At 43.1% G+C, this 21273-nt stretch overlaps 1 protein-coding gene across 2 annotated transcripts in view; it reads right to left on the bottom strand.

Annotated features, from left to right (window-relative positions):
* slc16a4 (solute carrier family 16 member 4) overlaps window positions 1–21273 on the bottom strand; it is an 82577-nt gene that overhangs the window by 34034 nt on the left and 27270 nt on the right. For both annotated transcript variants that reach the window (XM_021616945.2, XM_036988919.1), the window contains 5 exons: window positions 9792–9936; window positions 9308–9440; window positions 8838–8981; window positions 8151–8312; window positions 7276–7971 (listed from right to left, as the gene is read on the bottom strand). In XM_021616945.2, coding sequence (XP_021472620.2) covers window positions 7276–7971; window positions 8151–8312; window positions 8838–8981; window positions 9308–9440; window positions 9792–9936 — 1280 coding nt within the window. The remainder of the gene's footprint in view (window positions 1–7275; window positions 7972–8150; window positions 8313–8837; window positions 8982–9307; window positions 9441–9791; window positions 9937–21273) is intronic.

Genomic DNA, 21273 nt, shown 5'->3' with positions numbered 1-21273 from the left:
GGCTCCACGCAAGATCTCACCCCGTGGGGTCAAAATGATCACAAGAACGGTGAGCAAGCCGGAATTCTTACTGGTTGGTAGGTGATCAAATACTTGTGTTATGCAATAAAATGCAGATGAATTACTTAAAAATCATACAATGTGATTTTCTGGATTTTTGTTTTAGATTCCGTCTCTCACAGTTGAAGTGTACCTATGATAAAAATTACAGACCTCTACATGCTTTGTAAGTAGGAAACACTGACGATTTTGCAGGTTATCAAATACTTGTTCTCCCCACTGTATATATATATTGTATGTGATATATATATATATATATATATATAGTGTAAATCAGGGGTCTCCAACAGGTCGAATTCTGAAACTACATGTTCACGTGTTCCACCGTAAACTGTCATAAACAAAAAGTATCAGACTGAGCAAGCTCCCACAGTGACGAGGAGAAGTGGATGGACTACGCTCCTCATGGAGTTAAAGGGTTTAAAACCACATGATTCCCTTAGTGAGGTCACTGTTAAAGCAGGGGTTTAAAACCACATGATTCCCTTAGTGAGGTCACCTGTTAAAGCAGGGGTTTAAAACCACATGATTCCCTTAGTGAGGTCCCCCTGTTAAAGCAGGGGTTTAAAACACATGATTCCCTAGTGAGGTCGCCCTGTTAAAGCAGGGGTTTAAACCACATGATTCCCTAGTGAGGTCCCCTTGTTAAATCAGGGGTTTAAACCACATGATTCCCTAGTGAGGTCCCCCTGTTAAAGCAGGGGTTTAAACCACATGATTCCCTAGTGAGGTCACTGTTAAAGCAGGGGTTTAAAACCACATGATTCCCTTAGTGAGGTCCCCCTGTTAAAGCAGGGGTTTAAACCACATGATTCCCTAGTGAGGTCGCCCTGTTAAAGCAGGGGTTTAAACCACATGATTCCCTTAGTGAGGTCCCCCTGTTAAAGCAGGGGTTTAAACCACATGATTCCCTTAGTGAGGTCACCTGTTAAAGCAGGGGTTTAAAACACATGATTCCCTAGTGAGGTCCCCCTGTTAAATCAGGGGTTTAAACCACATGATTCCCTAGTGAGGTCCCCCTGTTAAAGCAGGGGTTTAAACCACATGATTCCCTAGTGAGGTCCCCCTGTTAAATCAGGGGTTTAAACCACGATTCCCTAGTGAGGTCCCCCTGTTAAATCAGGGGTTTAAACCACATGATTCCCTAGTGAGGTCCCCCTGTTAAAGCAGGGGTTTAAACCACATGATTCCCTAGTGAGGTCCCCCTGTTAAATCAGGGGTTTAAAACACATGATTCCCTAGTGAGGTCCCCCTGTTAAAGCAGGGGTTTAAACCACATGATTCCCTAGTGAGGTCCCCCTGTTAAAGCAGGGGTTTAAAACACATGATTCCCTAGTGAGGTCCCCCTGTTAAAGCAGGGGTTTAAACCACATGATTCCCTTGGTGAGGTCCCCCTGTTAAAGCAGGGGTTTAAACCACATGATTCCCTAGTGAGGTCCCCCTGTTAAAACAGGGGTTTAAACCACATGATTCCCTAGTGAGGTCCCCCTGTTAAAGCAGGGGTTTAAAACACATGTTAGTCATTCCTCTTTCCCCCAGTCCTTCTCATTACTAAACAAGCTCTGTTGGCTCATCTCGCCTCTCCATTTGTACACATCTCCGCCTCAGCGATTCTGAGGGAACAATATCAACCAGCCACTTCAACATTGGACAAAAAAATGATAATCGGGATGCCCTCCTGTCGCCACGGCAGCCACTTTTACTCAGTAAGCCGTTGCCTAGCAATGCCAGTGGAGCAGCGACGATGGCCTGACATGAGGCCTTGTCTGGAGCATAGAAATAGAAATAATAGAATGAATGAACATGGACTGGAATGGGAATGTGCGTTCTAGTAATTCAATTTCTATGGTCTGGACTATGGTGGCCCTCCTCTCTGTCTGAGCTCAGCTAGCTGAAAGGGCCTCTTTCAATTGATGTGGGGAGGAGAGGGAGGGAGGGAGAAGGCTGGGGGACATTGGGGATATGTTGGGTTTGTTGTGGCAGGAGTGGGTGGCAGTCTCTCTCTGTCTCTCTCTGTCTCTGTTCACTTTCTGGGAATGACATGACAGCAGAATGTGAGACAGAACAAATGTGTGCTGAGAATACCCCAATGCCATCATCCCCCCTAATCACAGACCTACTTATGAAAACCTTTTAACTCCACGAGGAGCATAGACCATCCTTTATAATGTTCTCCACCTCACTGTGTTAAACCCTTTAACCCTTTAACACGCTTGCGTGTTTTGTACGTCTAACCCCCTTTAAAAAGTGTGTTTGAGCTACATAATTCTGGGTTGTACCATTATATAATTCTGCATCCATAGATACCAACCACTAGTCTGTGTGATTAACAGGGGCTGAGCTACAGCTGTGTTTCTGAGACAAGGGCGGTTCCTGAAGGGATACAGGTATTTTCACAAAAACTTCTGGCGAGTCTGAACGGTTTGAGCTATAAACTGTATCTATTAAAAGCTGAGACTCATGAACACATTCACAAACTACACAAGAGTCATTAGAAGGTAAGGGGTTCTTCTACATAGAAGATCATAGTAAATCCCAGGACATAGTGTCTATAATACTGTAAGGGGTTCTTCTACATAGAATATCATAGTAAATCCCAGGACATAGTGTCTATAATACTGTAAGGGGTTCTTCTACATAGATCATGGGAAATCCCAGGACATAGTGTCTATAATACTGTAAGGGGTTCTTCTACATAGATCATGGGAAATCCCAGGACATAGTGTCTATAATACTGTAAGGGGTTCTTCTACATAGATCATGGGAAATCCCAGGACATAATGTCTATAATACTGTAATTTGCTCACATAGCTGCTGTCACAAACTCCAAACAGTTATCTCTGACATGTATTTCCCACCAAGCAAACAAGTTCTGTACTTACAGCGTTCATATGAGTTCATATGGACCTTATTTTCTAACTTGACATTTGTCCATAAAACTCATGAATGCAACTGTTCATGTTAAATAGTTTTTTTGCCCTGGTTGTACTGACCAGAACATGGGAAAACACTTCATTGTAGTCCTGGTTGTCCTGAAAATAAAACCCTTCATTTTAGACCTGGTTGTCCTGACCAGAACATGGGAAAACCCTTCATTGTAGTCCTGGTTGTCCTGACCAGAACATGGGAAAACCCTTCATTGTAGCCCTGGTTGTCCTGACCAGAACATGGGAAAACCCTTCATTGTAGTCCTGGTTGTCCTGAAAATAAAACCCTTCATTGTAGTCCTGGTTGTCCTGAAAATAAAACCCTTCATTGTAGTCCTGGTTGTCCTGAAAATAAAACCCTTCATTGTAGTCCTGGTTGTCCTGAAAATAAAACCCTTCATTGTAGTCCTGGTTGTCCTGAAAATAAAACCCTTCATTGTAGCCCTGGTTGTCCTGACCAGAACATGGGAAAACCCTTCATTGTAGTCCTGGTTGTCCTGACCAGAACATGGGAAAACCCTTCATTGTAGCCCTGGTTGTCCTGAAAATAAAACCCTTCATTGTAGTCCTGGTTGTCCTGAAAATAAAACCCTTCATTGTAGTCCTGGTTGTCCTGACCAGAACATGGGAAAACCCTTCATTGTAGCCCTGGTTGTCCTGACCAGAACATGGGAAAACCCTTCATTGTAGTCCTGGTTGTCCTGAAAATAAAACCCTTCATTGTAGTCCTGGTTGTCCTGACCAGAACATGGGAAAACCCTTCATTGTAGTCCTGGTTGTCCTGACCAGAACATGGGAAAACCCTTCATTGTAGTCCTGGTTGTCCTGACCAGAACATGGGAAAACCCTTCATTGTAGTCCTGGTTGTCCTGACCAGAACATGGGAAAACCCTTCATTGTAGTCCTGGTTGTCCTGACCAGAACATGGGAAAACCCTTCATTGTGAGGATAAATATGAGGGCTGGACATGCAGATCAATGAAAAGAAGTGATCTAAGGACTGATAGGGTTAACTCAAGAGGACAGGCCATCCACTAATGTTCTCTGCGACACCCGGATCGTCAGCCCTCTGCTTTTTTTAGGGGTACTCAGGGGTCAAGATGAAAATAGAGACATCCATACCCACTGCTGGCTTTGTCTGCCTGGCATTCACTGACTCTACTGGACCCCGGCACATAAACCTCTGTGTTAGGCCTACATTAATACACGTACCAGCACCCATCCTAACACTCCCAGTCCTAATCTCAGAACTCAAAGCTTGTGCACTAGCTAGCTAGCTACTCGACGTGACAGTCTGTCACAACACACTACACGTCTCCTATCATTACATTCCCTCCATTACTACACACAGAGCAGACTGTGGCAACAGACATTATCTTGGAAACCATTTGGCAGAACTAGTTACTGACAACCAAAACTAGTTAGAGACAACCATAACTACTTACAGACAACCCCATTCACCACTCCACAACTCAGTACCACATTCACCACTCCACAACTCAGTACCACATTCACCACTCCACAACTCAGTACCACATTCACCACTCCACAACTCAGTACCACATTCACCACTCCACAACTCAGTACCACATTCACCACTCCACAACTCAGTACCACACTCACCACTCCATAACACTGTACCACATTCACCACTCCATCACTCAGTACCATATTCACCACTCAGTACCATATTCACCACTCCACAACTCAGTACCACTCCACAACCCAGTACCACTCCACAACTCAGTACCACATTCACCACTCCACAACTCAGTACCACATTCACCACTCCACAACTCAGTACCACATTCACCACTCCACAACTCAGTACCACATTCACCACTCCACAACTCAGTACCACATTCACCACTCCACAACTCAGTACCACACTCACCACTCCATAACACTGTACCACATTCACCACTCCATCACTCAGTACCACATTCACCACTCAGTACCATATTCACCACTCAGTACCATATTCACCACTCCACAACTCAGTACCACATTCACCACTCAGTACCACATTCACCACTCAGTACCACATTCACCACTCAGTACCATATTCACCACTCAGTACCATATTCACCACTCAGTACCATATTCACCACTCAGTACCATATTCACCACTCAGTACCATATTCACCACTCAGTACCATATTCACCACTCAGTACCATATTCACCACTCAGTACCATATTCACCACTCAGTACCATATTCACCACTCAGTACCATATTCACCACTCAGTACCATATTCACCACTCAGTACCACACTCACCACTCCATAACACTGTACCACATTCACCACTCCATCACTCAGTACCACATTCACCACTCAGTACCATATTCACCACTCAGTACCATATTCACCACTCAGTACCATATTCACCACTCAGTACCACATTCACCACTCAGTACCACATTCACCACTCAGTACCACATTCACCACTCAGTACCACATTCACCACTCAGTACCACATTCACCACTCAGTACCACATTCACCACTCAGTACCATATTCACCACTCAGTACCACATTCACCACTCAGTACCACATTCACCACTCAGTACCACATTCACCACTCAGTACCACATTCACCACTCAGTACCATATTCACCACTCAGTACCATATTCACCACTCAGTACCACATTCACCACTCAGTACCACATTCACCACTCAGTACCATATTCACCACTCAGTACCATATTTACCACTCCACAACTCAGTACCACATTCACCACCGGTGTGACTCGATAATTCATGAAGTATGTTTAACCACCCGGTTTTAACTACAGTATGCATGTGTGTAGAAGCGTACGGACTGGGCTGGCCGAGAGATATGTTATTATTGGAGTGCTCCTTAAATGGAACACTATTACCTATTTAGTGCACTAGTTTTTTACCTGGGCCGTATATAGGAACTAGGGTGCTATTTGGGATGCATGCCTGGTTTTCATACAGAGTGGCCTCAGCCTCATCAATGGGAATACTACTGAGCTGAACCCCACGGCTTGGGCCACTGGGCCAAAGTTCAGGTTTTATATAAGGGCATGTGTTACGTAAGACCACTGCAGCAAGGGTCTGAGTCTGAGCTGTAAAACTACTGCGGGGTCTGAGTCTGAGCTGTCAAACTACTGCAGGGTCTGAGTCTGAGCTGTAAAACTACTGCGGGGTCTGAGTCTGAGCTGTAAAACTACAGCGGGGTCTGAGTCTGAGCTGTAAAACTACTGCGGGGTCTGAGTCTGAGCTGTAAAACTACTGCGGGGTCTGAGTCTGAGCTGTAAAACTACTGCGGGGTCTGAGTCTGAGCTGTAAAACTACTGCGGGGTCTGAGTCTGAGCTGTAAAACTACTGCGGGGTCTGAGTCTGAGCTGTAAAACTACTGCGGGGTCTGAGTCTGAGCTGTAAAACTACTGCAGGGTCTGAGTCTGAGCTGTAAAACGACTGCAGGTTCTGAGCTTCTACAGTACTCATACATAATTCATACCCTAGCTAAAGCTAAATTAGGACTTTTTTTCATCACTTCTAAAACAAAAGCTGCCCTACCACAGCACTGCAAAGAAAAGTAAGTTGCCTGGTTCTACCTCTGACTAAGTAGACTGAAAAAAAATAGATGTTAAGCTACAGTAGATTACATTCAGAAGAGGAATAGTCAAACCCCCTGCCCATGATTCTATTACTGCACTCTTGGAAAAAAGCAGTTAACTATAACCTAAAAGGGTTCTTTGGCTGTCGCCCTAGGAAAATCATTTGAATAACACTTGTTGGTGGTTCCAAGTAGAACCCTTTTGGTTCCAGGTAGAACCCTTTTGGTTCCAAGTAGAACCCTTTTGGTTCCAGGTAGAACCCTTTTGGTTCCAAGTAGAACCCTTTTGGTTCCAAGTAGAACCCTTTTGGTTCCAAGTAGAACCCTTTTGGTTCCAGGTAGAACCCTTTTGGTTCCAAGTAGAACCCTTTTGGTTCCAAGTAGAACCCTTTTGGTTCCAAGTAGAACCCTTTTGGTTCCAAGTAGAACCATTTAGACAAGAGGGAAACAAAAAGGGTTCTCCTAAGTGGACAACCAAACCTTTTTTTCTAAGAGTTTAGCTTTCCAGACTGATTGTCAATTGATCAGTGTTCAATTGGATGTATATATTTTATTGACAAATGAGGGTCTGGTTCAAATAAAATACATTATTCCTGTCTCATCTACTAAAACTCAACACCTATGTTGGACTCTCAAAATACAAGTGTCACACAAAATTCTGCCTGTAGGTTGATTTATAAATTTGACCAGGTGAAACTAACCTGCCACAGAGATGATGAAGGAAGCGTCCATGGCGTCGATGCCCAGGTTCCTGGCCCGGGCAGACAGGTGGAAGTAAGGGATGAAGTAAGCCAGCTGGCTAAACACCAGGGACCAGGTATAGATGCAGAAGAAGGGGTTCTTTAACAGGGAGAAGTCCAGGACTCGGTTTTTCACGAACGGTGGGATAGGGTCGTCCACGGTGGTGGTGCCGTTCGGCGAGGAGAACCCAACCACAGCGGAACCGTTTATGCTAATGGTACCGTTCTGTTCCACAGGACTGGGGGTGTCTGTGAGTGGCGTGGTGGGGGACTGCTCCTGAACGTTCCCGTTCACCTGCCTGTTCTGGACACGTTTGGTCAGTTCAGGGTTTGGTGGAGGTGGGTGGCTGTGGTTGCTCTGACCCAGCCCATGGGTCGTGGCCTTCTCTTGGGTCTCAGCGTCCCAGTGGAGGGGTGGAGGAATGGAAAAGGAAGAGTCTGATTTGGCGATGCCATTGGTTAACGGCGTGGATCCGTTAAGGCAGCATCCATTCTGAGGGCAGTTCTTTTCCTTCTCTGGACCTATCAGAGGGCTTTTTTGGATGAATGACAATGAGGATGAGGAAGGGGGTGGTGCGGGCTTCACGTGGATGGGTCTTAGCAGCATCCCAGAGGCCACCAGGTTCAACATCAGGCCTCCCAGGATCAGAAGAGCTCCTGTGGAAATAACAAAGGCGTGCCACAGGCTCTTTACAGGGTCAATCTAAAATAAGCATACAGTAGACGTGTGACAGACAGAGAAATATACATAATTTTCACATCATTAAATGATGAATCATTAAATACTTCCCACACACCAACAGACATAGTGTGTGTGCCTGTCTGTGTGTCAGTACCTTGCCAGGCATACTTTTCCAGCAGCAGCTGAGTGAAGGGGGCGAGGGCGAAGGTCAAGCCCATCCCAGACCTTCCGATGGAGTATGCCGTCGCTAACCTCTTACGGAAATATGTTGCCGTGACAACTGAGGTGGCTTGGTACAGGAGCGCAAAACCAAGGCCTGAGAGGGGATACATGATATGTTTATGATCATAAACTGGGTGGTTCAAGCCCTCAATGCTGATTGGCTGAAAGCCCGTGGAATATCAGACTGTATACCCACGGGTATGACAAAACATTTACTGCTCTAATTACGTTGATAACCAGTTTATAATAGCAATAAGGCACCTCAGGAGTTTGTGACATGGTCATTATACCACGGCTAAGTGCTGTGTCCAGACACTTTGCGTTGCGTCCTGCCTAAGAACAGCCCTTAGCCGTGGTATATTGGCCATATATCACACCCCCCTGTGCCTTATTGCTTAATCATATACTTATGATTCAGAATTATTCATTAGAAACCTGTGATTTCTCAACAAAATACAAACGCTAGACAGATAAACCCCTCAGTTCTAGTATATCAAATACCTCAAGACAAATACTTGCAAGTATACAAATTAAGACTTAGGACCCAGGGCTACATTGCTATGTAGCACGGCTAGCGGCTGCACTTTAACCTTTAACCTCGTTTAACTTGTTAGCTTACCTACAATCAGCCCCATGCTGATATAGAGGAATACCACGCTGGTGGCAAAGATACTCATGAGGAAGCCAACACTGACCAGCACAGCCCCGGCTATAGAGGTCACTCTGTTACCCAACTTCGCACAAGCTACAGAGGCCAAGGGACCTACACAGGAACAAACAGATACATTTGAAAATGTGTCCCATAATTTGTTCATTCATCCATCCATCCACTAAGTTCTTAGTTAGAAAGACAGGTGTCAGATCTTGTCAGTGGTTAAGGCGATGCAACACAAGAGCCAGACCCCAGACCGCAGACCCAGACCGCAGACCCCTGACGGACGAGTGATGTGGTCAGACTTTGATTTCATGTGAACTCTGACCTTGAGCGAGACACATACACACACGCAAACAAATATGACTTCCACACACACACACACACACACACACACAGTTGTAGTCTGAATGTTTTCCTGTCATGTGAACTCTGACCTCCTGAGAGCCGCAGGCTAGACATGATGGAGCCGATCCAGCTGATACTCTCTGCTGACCCTCCGAACTCATCCTGGAACGCCACGAAGAAGATCCCAAAGCTTTTTAGGGTCCCCATCACCAGCACATTCACCTGGAGGCATAGACCGACGGAGGGAGGTACACAGATAGGCAGGCAGACAGACGCAAGCAGGCACAAACACACACACACAAAGCAACATGTGAGCACATGGTCTGCCACACTACAACCATGCAGGGTTGGGGTCAATTCCTTTTCAATTCAGGAAGTACAGTACACCACAATTCAAATTCACTTCAATGCTGGAATAGGAATTTGGTTCATTTTCCAAATGGACCACAACCTTGTGTAATTGCATAACATATCAACAATTATTTCAAGAAATGCTAGAAACGTGTCTAATAGACAAACATTTCGTAAACCTCCCAAAAAACACCCGAAGATGGAGGAAAGAAGAATCCGTACCAGGAAGCAGTGAAGTACGACCATCCAGCCCCAGCCACCGTCCGGGGGGTCTTCATATTGGATCTCCTTCCCTTTCTTCTCATCCTCGGTCTTCATACAGGTATTACTTCTCCTGAACAGGTTAACCTTGGCAGCCTTGGGCTCGCTGCAAACAAACCACAACAATGCAACACTTTCAAAGTACACCATATCCATATGTAGTACTTTCATATCCATATATAATACTTTCATATCCATATATAATACTTTCATATCCATATATAATACTTTGAAAGTACACCATATCCATATATAATACTTTCATATCCATATATAATACTTTCATATCCATATATAATACTTTGAAAGTACACCATATCCATATATAATACATTCATATCCATATATAATACTTTCATATCCATATGTAGTACTGTCATATCCATATGTAGTACTTTCAAAGTACACCATATCCATATATAATACTTTCAAAGTACACCATATCCAAATATAATACTTTCATATCCATATATAATACTTTCAATGTACACCATATCCATATATAATACTTTCATATCCATATATAATACTTTCAAAGTACACTATATCCATATATAATACTTTCAAAGTAAACTGTAACATGTTTTTTATTTATATTTTTATTTCACCTTTATTTAACCAGGTAGGCCAGTTGAGAACTAGTTCTCATTTACAACTGCGACCTGGCCAAGATAAAGCAAAGTAGTGCCACAAAAACAACAACACAGAGTTACACATAAACAAACGTACAGTCAATAACACAATAGAAAAATCTATGTACAGTGTGTGCAAATGCAGAAGAGTAGGGATGTAAGGCAATAAATAGGCCATAGAGGCAAAATAATTACAATTTAGCATTAACACTGGAGTGATAGATGTGCAGATGATGATGTGCAAGTAGAGATACTGGGGTTGCAAAAGAGCAAGAAGATAAATAACAATTTGGGATGAGGTAGTTGGGTGTGCTATTTACAGATTGGCTGTGTACATGTTCGGCAACACTGTCAGGGTAAACCGTAACATGGCAACACTGTCAAAGTAAACTGTAACATGGCAACACTGTCAAAGTAAACCATAACATGGCAACACTGTAAACCGTAACATGGCAACACTGTCAAAGTAAACCGTAACATGGCAACACTGTCAAAGTAAACCGTAACATGGCAACACTGTCAAAGTAAACCATAACATGGCAACACTGTCAAAGTAAACCGTAACATGGCAACACTGTCAAAGTAAACCGTAACATGGCAACACTGTCAAAGTAAACTGTAACATGGCAACACTGTCAAAGTAAACCATAACATGGCAACACTGTAAACCGTAACATGGCAACACTGTCAAAGTAAACCGTAACATGGCAACACTGTCAAAGTAAACTGTAACATGGCAACACTGTCAAAGTAAACCGTAACATGGCAACACTGTAAACCGTAACATGGCAACACTGACAAAGTAAACCATAACATGGCAACACTGTCAAAGTAAACCGTAACATGGCAACACTGTCAAAGTAAACCATAACATGGCAACACTGTAAACCGTAACATGGCAACACTGTCAAAGTAAACCGTAACATGGCAACACTGTCAAAGTAAACCGTAACATGGCAACACTGTCAAAGTAAACCATAACATGGCAACACTGTCAAAGTAAACCGTAACATGGCAACACTGTCAAAGTAAACCGTAACATGGCAACACTGTCAAAGTAAACTGTAACATGGCAACACTGTCAAAGTAAACCATAACATGGCAACACTGTAAACCGTAACATGGCAACACTGTCAAAGTAAACCGTAACATGGCAACACTGTCAAAGTAAACTGTAACATGGCAACACTGTCAAAGTAAACCGTAACATGGCAACACTGTAAACCGTAACATGGCAACACTGACAAAGTAAACCATAACATGGCAACACTGTCAAAGTAAACCGTAACATGGCAACACTGTCAAAGTAAACCGTAACATGGCAACACTGTAAACCGTAACATGGCAACACTGACAAAGTAAACCATAACATGGCAACACTGTCAAAGTAAACCGTAACATGGCAACACTGTCAAAGTAAACTGTAACATGGCAACACTGTCAAAGTAAACCATAACATGGCAACACTGTAAACCGTAACATGGCAACACTGTCAAAGTAAACCGTAACATGGCAACACTGTCAAAGTAAACCGTAACATGGCAACACTGTCAAAGTAAACCATAACATGGCAACACTGTCAAAGTAAACCGTAACATGGCAACACTGTCAAAGTAAACTGTAACATGGCAACACTGTCAAAGTAAACCATAACATGGCAACACTGTAAACCGTAACATGGCAACACTGTCAAAGTAAACCGTAACATGGCAACACTGTCAAAGTAAACTGTAACATGGCAACACTGTCAAAGTAAACCGTAACATGGCAACACTGTAAACCGTAACATGGCAACACTGACAAAGTAAACCATAACATGGCAACACTGTCAAAGTAAACCGTAACATGGCAACACTGTCAAAGTAAACCGTAACATGGCAACACTGTAAACCGTAACATGGCAACACTGACAAAGTAAACCATAACATGGCAACACTGTCAAAGTAAACCGTAACATGGCAACACTGTCAAAGTAAACCGTAACATGGCAACACTGTAAACCGTAACATGGCAACACTGTCAAAGTAAACCGTAACATGGCAACACTGTCAAAGTAAACCATAACATGGCAACACTGTCAAAGTAAACCGTAACATGGCAACACTGTCAAAGTAAACTGTAACATGGCAACACTGACAAAGTAAACCGTAACATGGCAACACTGTCAAAGTAAACCGTATCATGACAACACTGTCAAAGTAAACCGTAACATGGCAACACTGTCAGGGTAAACCGTAACATGGCAACACTGTCAGGGTAAACCGTAACATGGCAACACTGTCAAAGTAAACCGTAACATGGCAACACTGTCAAAGTAAACCATAACATGGCAACACTGTCAAAGTAAAATATAACATGGCAACACTGTCAAAGTAAACCATAACATGGCAACACTGTCAAAGTAAACCATAACATGGCAACACTGTCAAAGTAAACCATAACATGGCAACACTGTCAAAGTAAACCATAACATGGCAACACTGTCAAAGTAAACCATAACATGGCAACACTGTCAAAGTAAACCATAACATGGCAACACTGTCAAAGTAAACCATAACATGGCAACACTGTCAAAGTAAACCATAACATGGCAACACTGTCAAAGTAAACCGTATCCATATGTTATACTTTAGGCCACACAAGCTTACAGAACAGGACCGCTGAGTGCTGAAGAAACGTTATGCCTCTGGAAGAAACGTCAGCACAAGAACTGTTAGACGGAAGCTTCATGAAATGGGTTTCCATGGCCGACCAGCCGCACACAAGCCTAAGATCACCAGATGCCAAGCGTCAGCTGGAGTGGTATAAAGCTCGACGCCATTGGACTCTGGAGCAGTGGAATGATGAATCACACCACCATCTGGCAGTCCAATGGACAAATCTAGGTTTGGCGGATGCCAGGAGAACGCTACCTGCCTGAATGCACAATGCCAACTGTAAAGTGATGGAGGAGGAATAATGGTCTGGGGCTGGTTTTCATGGTTCAGGCCCCTTAGTTCAAGTGAAGGGGGTGTCCTCGGATGGGGCCACAGTGTCTCCTGACCCCTCCTGTCTCAGCCTCCAGTATTTATGCTGCAGTAGTTTATGTGTCGAGGGGCTAGGGTCAGTTTGTTATATCTGGAGTACTTCTCCTGTCCTATTCGGTGTCCTGTGTGAATCTAAGTGTGCGATCTCTAATTCTCTCCTTCTCTCTTTCTTTCTCTCTCTCGGAGGACCTGAGGCCTAGGACCATGCCCCAGGACTACCTGACACGATGACTCCTTGCTGTCCCCAGTCCACCTGGCCGTGCTGCTGCTCCAGTTTCAACTGTTCTGCCTTATTATTATTCGACCATGCTGGTCATTTATGAACATTTGAACATCTTGGCCATGTTCTGTTATAATCTCCACCCGGCACAGCCAGAAGAGGACTGGCCACCCCACATAGCCTGGTTCCTTTTTAGGTTTCTTCCTAGGTTTTGGCCTTTCTAGGGAGTTTTTCCTAGCCATCGTGCTTCTACACCTGCATTGCTTGCTGTTTGGGGTTTTAGGCTGGGTTTCTGTACAGCACTGAGATATCAGCTGATGTACGAAGGGCTACATAAATAAATTTGATTTGATTTGATTTGAAGGGAAATCTTAACACTACAGCATACAATGACTTTCTAGATGACTCTGTGCTTCCAACTTTGTGGCAACAGTTTGGGGAAGGCCCTTTCCTGTTTCAGTATTACAATGCCCCGTGCACTAAGCAAGGTCCACACATAAATTATTTGTTGAGATCGTTGTGGAAGAACTTGACTGGTCTGCACAGAACCCTGACCTCAACCCCATCGAACACCTTTAGGATGAATTGGAACGCCGGCTGTAAGCCAGACCTAATTGCCCACCATCAGTGGCCAACCTCACTAATGCTTGTGGCTGAATGGAAGCCCCGCAACAATGTGCAACAATGTGACCAGCATTTCCTCATACCGCGCGACATGGAGTTGATGGATGGAGTTGATCCGATATTGCTTGTGGTCTGTGGAATGTTGTCCCACTCCTCTTCAATGGCTGTGTGAAGTTGCTGGATAATCTTTGTGAATTCAAAATGCAATTGTGTTCATTGTCCGCAACAGCGCCTCTTCAACCTCAGGAGGCTGAAGAAATGTGTCTTGTCACCTAAAACCCTCACAAACTTTTATAGATGCACAATTGAGAGCGTCCTGTCGGGCTGTATCACCGCCTGGTACGGCAACTGCACCGCCCACAACCGCAGGGCTCTCCAGAGGGTGGTGCGGTCTGCACAACGCATCACCGGGGGCAAACTACATGCCCTCCAGGCCACAGCACCCGTTGTCACAGGAAGGCCAAAAAGATCATCAAGGACAACAACCACCCGAGCCATTGCCTGTTCACCCCGCTACCATCCAGAAGGTGAGGTCAGTACAGGTGCATAAAGCTGGGACCGAGAGACTGAAAAACAGCTTTGTGTGTATTAGGTAGTTGTTGGGGAATTGTTTGATTACTTGTTAGATATTATTGCACTGTCGGAACTAGAAGCACAAGCATTTCGCTACACTCGCAATAACATCTGCTAACCATGTATATGTGACCAATAATATTTAATTTGATTTGATATCGGTTACGACGTCAAACTGCAGTCAGGTCAAGGACAACCAGCACGCAGATGAGCTTCCCCGAGACGGTTTCTGACAGTATGTGCAGAAATTATTCGGTTGTGCAAACTCACAGTTTCATCAGCTCTCCGGGTGGCTGGTCTCAGACAATCCTAAAGGGGAAGAAGCCGGATTTGGAGGTCCTGGGCTGGAGTGGTTGCACATGCTCTGTGGTTGTGAGGCCAGATGGATGTGAGGCCAGATGGATGTACTGGAGGAATGGATATTCAGTTCTCTTGCAACAGCTTTGGTGGAGATTCCTGCAGTCAGCATACCAATTGCACGCTCCCTCAAAAACTTGAGACATCTGAGGCATTGTGTTGCGTGACAGAACTGCACATTTTAGAGTGGCCTTTTATTGTCCCCAGCAGAAGGTGCACCTGTGTATTGATCATGCTGTTTAATCATCTTCTTGATATGCCACACCTGTCAGGTGGATGGATTATGCTCACTAACAAGGATGTAAACAAATTTGTGTACTACATCTGAGAGAAATAAGCTTTTTGTGCATTTGGGGATATTTTATTTCAGCTCATGAAACATGGGACCAACACTTTACATGTTGAGTTTATATTTTATTTCCGTGTAAAAACGCCTTCACATGGAAACAGACTTGGAAGGTACTGGTTCCAGGTGCCAGAGGAAGGCCCTAAAAATTGTCAAAGACTCCAGCCACCCCAGTCATAGACTGTTCTCTCTGCTACCGCATGGCAAGCGGTACCAGAGCGCCAAGTCTAGGTCAAAGAGGCTCCTAAAACAGATTCTACCCCAAGCTATAAGACTCCTTAACATCTAATCAAATGGCTACCCAGACTATTTGCATTGCCCCCCACCCCCCACCCCACACTCTTTTACGCTGCAGCTACTCTCTGTTATTATCTATGCATAGTCACTTTAATAACGCTACCTACATGTACATATTACCTCAATTACCTTGACTAACCGGTGCCCCCGCACATTGACTCTGTACCGGTACCCGCTGTATATAGCCTCACTATTGTTACTTTACTACTTTATTTGTTACTTTTATTTTTTGTTATCTTTTTTAAAACTGCATTGTTGGTTAAGGGCTTGTACGTTAGCATTTCATTGTTGTATACGGCGCATGTGACAAACACAATTTGATTTGATTTGAAAGCATTTGAAGGACAAACACAATTTCTAAGAATACTGCCAGCCTATCCTAGTTCCCAGCAACTACATTGACTGGTAGCTTTTTTTCTTTCTTCTTCTGTTAGACATCTCTGTTAGACATTGCCTGCAGATCCCGTATCATCAATAAACAATTCTCTCTGTAAGTGCTGAGTCTGCATGTCTTCAAGTAAAATATATATCCTCTTCTACAACCACCAACACATTGCAACATATTCCACACTTCATTGATTGCTGATACAGCGAAGGACTAAGGACAGAGGTCAAAGAGGGACATTCAAATCAGTACACTGATAGGTGGAAGAGTCCCGGAATGTCCCGGAATCACAAGGGAATGTACAGGAACTCCAGAATCCTTTTTCGCCAGAAGGTATACTGGAAAACATGAGCATTTTCGGGCAGTCACCCAAGTTTTTGCTCCCCTATCTATGACTCACCACAATTCCTCTGCTGTCCTCGGATGATACTTTGCATCGTGCAACACTGAAATATATTCCACACGAATGGACAGCCAGACATACAAGGCCATACATGACAATAGGATCTACATGCATTGAATGGTATTGCAGGGTAAAGATTGTGCTAAAGATCAATGGTTTATCTCAGGTGTATTCAAATATTACCCTAGGAGTTCCAGACGGTGCTGGTTTTCTGTTTTACCTAATAATGAATTTGCACACACCTGGTGTCCCAGGTCTAAATCAGTCCCTGATTAGAGGGGAACAATGAAAACACACAGTGGAACTGGCTTCCAGGACAAAAGTTGAGTTAGAGTGGATTATCTGTTCATCTGTGAGGACATTCAGTGAGAGTTGGACGTGAGTCTCAGTGGAAAGGTGCACGACCTCTGTCTATCTATTGTAGTTGACAGTGTAGTGATGTTTATACGGTATATGGTGTACTGATGTGTATATAGTGTACTGATGCATATAGTGTATATAGTGTACTGATGTGTATAGTGTACTGATGTATATAGTGTACTGATGTGTATAGTGTATATAGTGTATTGATGTATACAGTGTATATAGTGTACTGATGTATATAGTGTACTGATGTGTATAGTGTACTGATATGTATAGTGTACTGATGTGTATAGTGTACTAATGTATATAGTGTACTGATGTGTGTAGTGTATATAACTTACTGATGTGTGTGGTGTACTGATGTGTGTAGTGTACAGATGTGTATAGTGTACATATGTGTATAGTGTACTGATGTGTATAGTGTACAGATGTGTATAGTGTAGTGATCTGTATAGTGTATATATTGTACTGATGTGTGTAGTAGAAGGGACGATTTCAAGTTTTCATAACAATCGGTAATCTGCATTTTTGGACAGCGATCATGGCCGATTACATTGCACTCAGCACTGCGTGGCCGGCTGACTACCTGTTATGCGATTGTAGCAAGGAGCCAAGGTAAGGTGCTAGCTAGCATTAAACATATCTTATAAAAAACAATCAATCTTTACATAATCACTAGTTAACTACACAAGGTTGATGATATTACTCTAGTTTGTCCTGTGTAATCGATGCGGTGCCTGTTAATTTATCATTGAATCACAGCCTACTTCGCCAAACGGGTGATTTAACAAGCGCATTCGTGAAAAAAAGCACTGTCGTTGCCCCAATGTCTACCTAACCATAAACATCAACGCCTTTCTTAAAATCAATACACAATTATATATTCTTAAACCTGCATATTTAGCTAATATTGCCTGATAACATTCATTTATTTTAACTAGGGAAATTGTGTCACTTCTCTTGCGTTCTGTGCAACAGAGTCAGGGTATATGCAGCAGTTTGGGCCGCCTGGCTCGTTGCGAACTGTGTGAAGACCGTTTCTTCCTAACAAAAACAGCCAACTTCGCAAAAAGGGGGATAATTTAACAAAAGCGCATTTGCGAAAAAAGCACAATCGTTGCACGAATGTACCTAACCATAAACATCAATGCCTTTCTTAAAATCAATACACAGAAGTATATATTTTTAAACCTACATATTTAGTTAAAATAAATTCATGTTAGCAGGCAATATTAAACTAGGGAAATTGTGTCACTTCTCTTGTGTTCATTGCACGCAGAGTCAGGGTATATGCAACAGTTTGGGTCCCCTGGCTCGTTGAGAACTAATTTGCCAAAATGTTTACGTAATTATGACATAACATTGAAGGTTGTGCAATGTAACAGCAATATTTAGACTTATGGATGCCACCCATTAGATAAAATACGGAACGGTTCCGTATTTCACTGAAAGAATAAATGTTTTGTTTTCTAAATGATAGTTTCCGGATTTGACCATAATAATGACCTAAGACTCGTATTTCTGTGTGTTATTATAATTAAGTCTATGATTTGATAGAGCAGTCTGACTGAGCGGTGGTAGGCAGCAGCAGGCTCTTAAGCATTCATTCAAACAGCACTTTACTGCGTTTGCCAGCAGCTCTTTGCAATGCTTCAAGCAGTGTGCTGTTTATGACCAAGCCTATTAACTCCCGAGATTAGGCTGGCAATACTATTGTACCTCTTAGAACATCCAATAGTCAAAGGTATATTAAATACAAATGGTATAGAGGGAAATAGTCCTATAATAACTAGAACCTAAAACTTCTTACCTGGAAATATTGAAGACTCATGTTAAAAGGAACCACCAGCATTCACATGTTCTCATGTTCTGAGCAAGGAACCTAAACGTTAGCTATTTTACATGGCACATTTTGCACTTTTACTTTCTTCCTCAACACTTTGTTTTTGCATTATTTTATTTTATTTATTTGAGACTAAATTGATTTTATTTATGTATTATATTAAGTTAAAATAAAAGTGTTCATTCGGTATTGTTGTAATTGTCATTATTACAAATATATATATAAAAATCGGCCGATTAATCGGTATCGGCTTTTTTGTTCGATCATCCAATAATCGGTATCGGTGTTGAAAAATCATAATCGGTCGACCTCTAGTGTATAGTGTATATAGTTTACTGATTTGCATAATGTAATGATGTGTATTGTGTACCGATGTGTGTGGTGTTTATAGTATACTGATGTGAATAGTGTACTAATATTATTGGGATAATTAAGAACAACTTTTCGGCCTAAATTAAAAAATACAGGTTTGGGGCGGCAGGGTAGCCGAGTGGTTAGAGCATTGGACTAGTAACCGAAAGGTTGCAAGTTCGAATCCCTGAGCTGACAAAGTACAAATCTGTCGTTCTGCCCCTGAACAGGCAGTTAACCCACTGTTCCTAGGCTGTCATTGAAAATAAGAATTTGTTCTTAACTGACTTGCCTAGTTAAATAAAGGTATAATAAAAAAATAAAAAAATATCTGTGAAATTATTATGGTGGCAGCATCATGTCATGGGTATGCTTGTCATCGGCAGGGACTGGGGAGATTGTCGGGATCAAAATAAATATGAAAGGAGTGAAACCCAGGTAAAAATGTAAAGTAAAACACGTCTCAGTCTTTTGAAAACATAACCCTGGAATAGTTTTATTTTTTCAGCGAGACAATTACACAAATGCTTATGCTAAAGACACAACAGAATAGCTTTCCAATAGGTGTTGAGTGGTCGACTTTGACTAGGCACTGTATCTCTCAATATGAAAATACGTATATTCTATGTTCATGAAAATACATATCCTGGATATTATACCTATTATTACCTATATACCTACCTTACCTATTATACCATTCAAACGTTTAGGATCACTTAGAAATGTCCTTGTTTATGAAAGAAAAGCACATCTTTTGTCCATTTAAAATAACATAAAATTGATCAGAAATACAGTGTAGACATTGTTAATGATATAAATGACTATTGTAGCTGGAAATTGAAGATTTCCGTTGGTAGATTAGTGGGGTTCCGTGTGGTAGAGGGGACCAATCCAATTGACAAAATAGTTATAGTTATAGTGGCCCAAGAAAATTGTCCGATTGACCTATTCAGCTAGCAGCCGATATGCTCTAGACAGCTAACGATTAGTGGTCCGCAGTTAGCAGATGGGCGTTCAGGTTACGTCGCGACGGAGGGGCCAGTTGAATAACCCCCTCGGGCAGATAACGTCGGTAGACCAGTCGTGAAGGCCTGGTGGGGCTCCACACCGGCAGTAAAACGGGTCCAGATAGGTGATTGTAGCCCAGGAGTGGCTGATGGAACTCTTCAGCTAGCCGGAAGCTGGCAAGCAAGCAACACTGAGCCATGCATGAAAGCACCAGCTGTTCCGGATGACTGTATGGTCACGCTCTCTTTAGCCGATGTAAGACCTTTAAACAGGTTAATGTTCATACTGATTACCAGGATGTGTACTCAGAGCATGCGCTGACCAGCTGGCTAGTGTCTTCACTGACATTTTCAACCTTTCCCTGACCCAGTCTGTAATACCAACATGTTTCAAGCTGACCACCATAGTCCCTGTGCCCAAGAACGCCAAGGTAACCTGTCTAAATAACTACTGTGAGTAGTAGCACTCACATCTGTAGTCATGCAATGCTTTGAAAGGCTGGTCATGACTCACATCAACACCCTCATCCCGGAAACTCTAGACCCACGCCAATTCCCATACCGCCCCAACAGATCTACAGATGACGCATTCTCAATCACACTCCACACTGCCCTTTCCCACCTGGACAAAAGGAACACATATGTGAGAATGATGTTCATTGACTACAGCTCAGTGTTCAACAAAGCATACCTGGTAGTTTTTTAAACAGTACCCTACCCCCAAGACCAATTTGTGTGTTAATTTGACAATAGAAAAAAGAAATACTGCTTAAATACTGTATCACGTTTCAGGTAAGACCCACGTGCAGACTGTGTTGAAGTAACAATGTTGATTACAACAACAGGGGTAGGCAAACGACAGGTCAAGGCAGGCAGAGGTCGTAATCCAGAGTAGGGGCAAAGGTACCAGATGGCAGGTAGGCTCAGGCTCAGGGGCAGGGGCAGGCAGAGTGGTCAGGCAGGTGGGCATAGAGTCAGGACAGGAAAGGGTCTAAACCAGGAGGGCGAGAAAAGAG

This window comes from Oncorhynchus mykiss, chromosome 9 (genome assembly GCF_013265735.2).
Source record: "Oncorhynchus mykiss isolate Arlee chromosome 9, USDA_OmykA_1.1, whole genome shotgun sequence".
In the NCBI taxonomy this organism is placed as follows: domain Eukaryota; kingdom Metazoa; phylum Chordata; class Actinopteri; order Salmoniformes; family Salmonidae; genus Oncorhynchus; species Oncorhynchus mykiss.
Note: the sequence above shows the minus strand (reverse complement) of the source record. Positions and strands in the feature narration are given on the sequence as shown.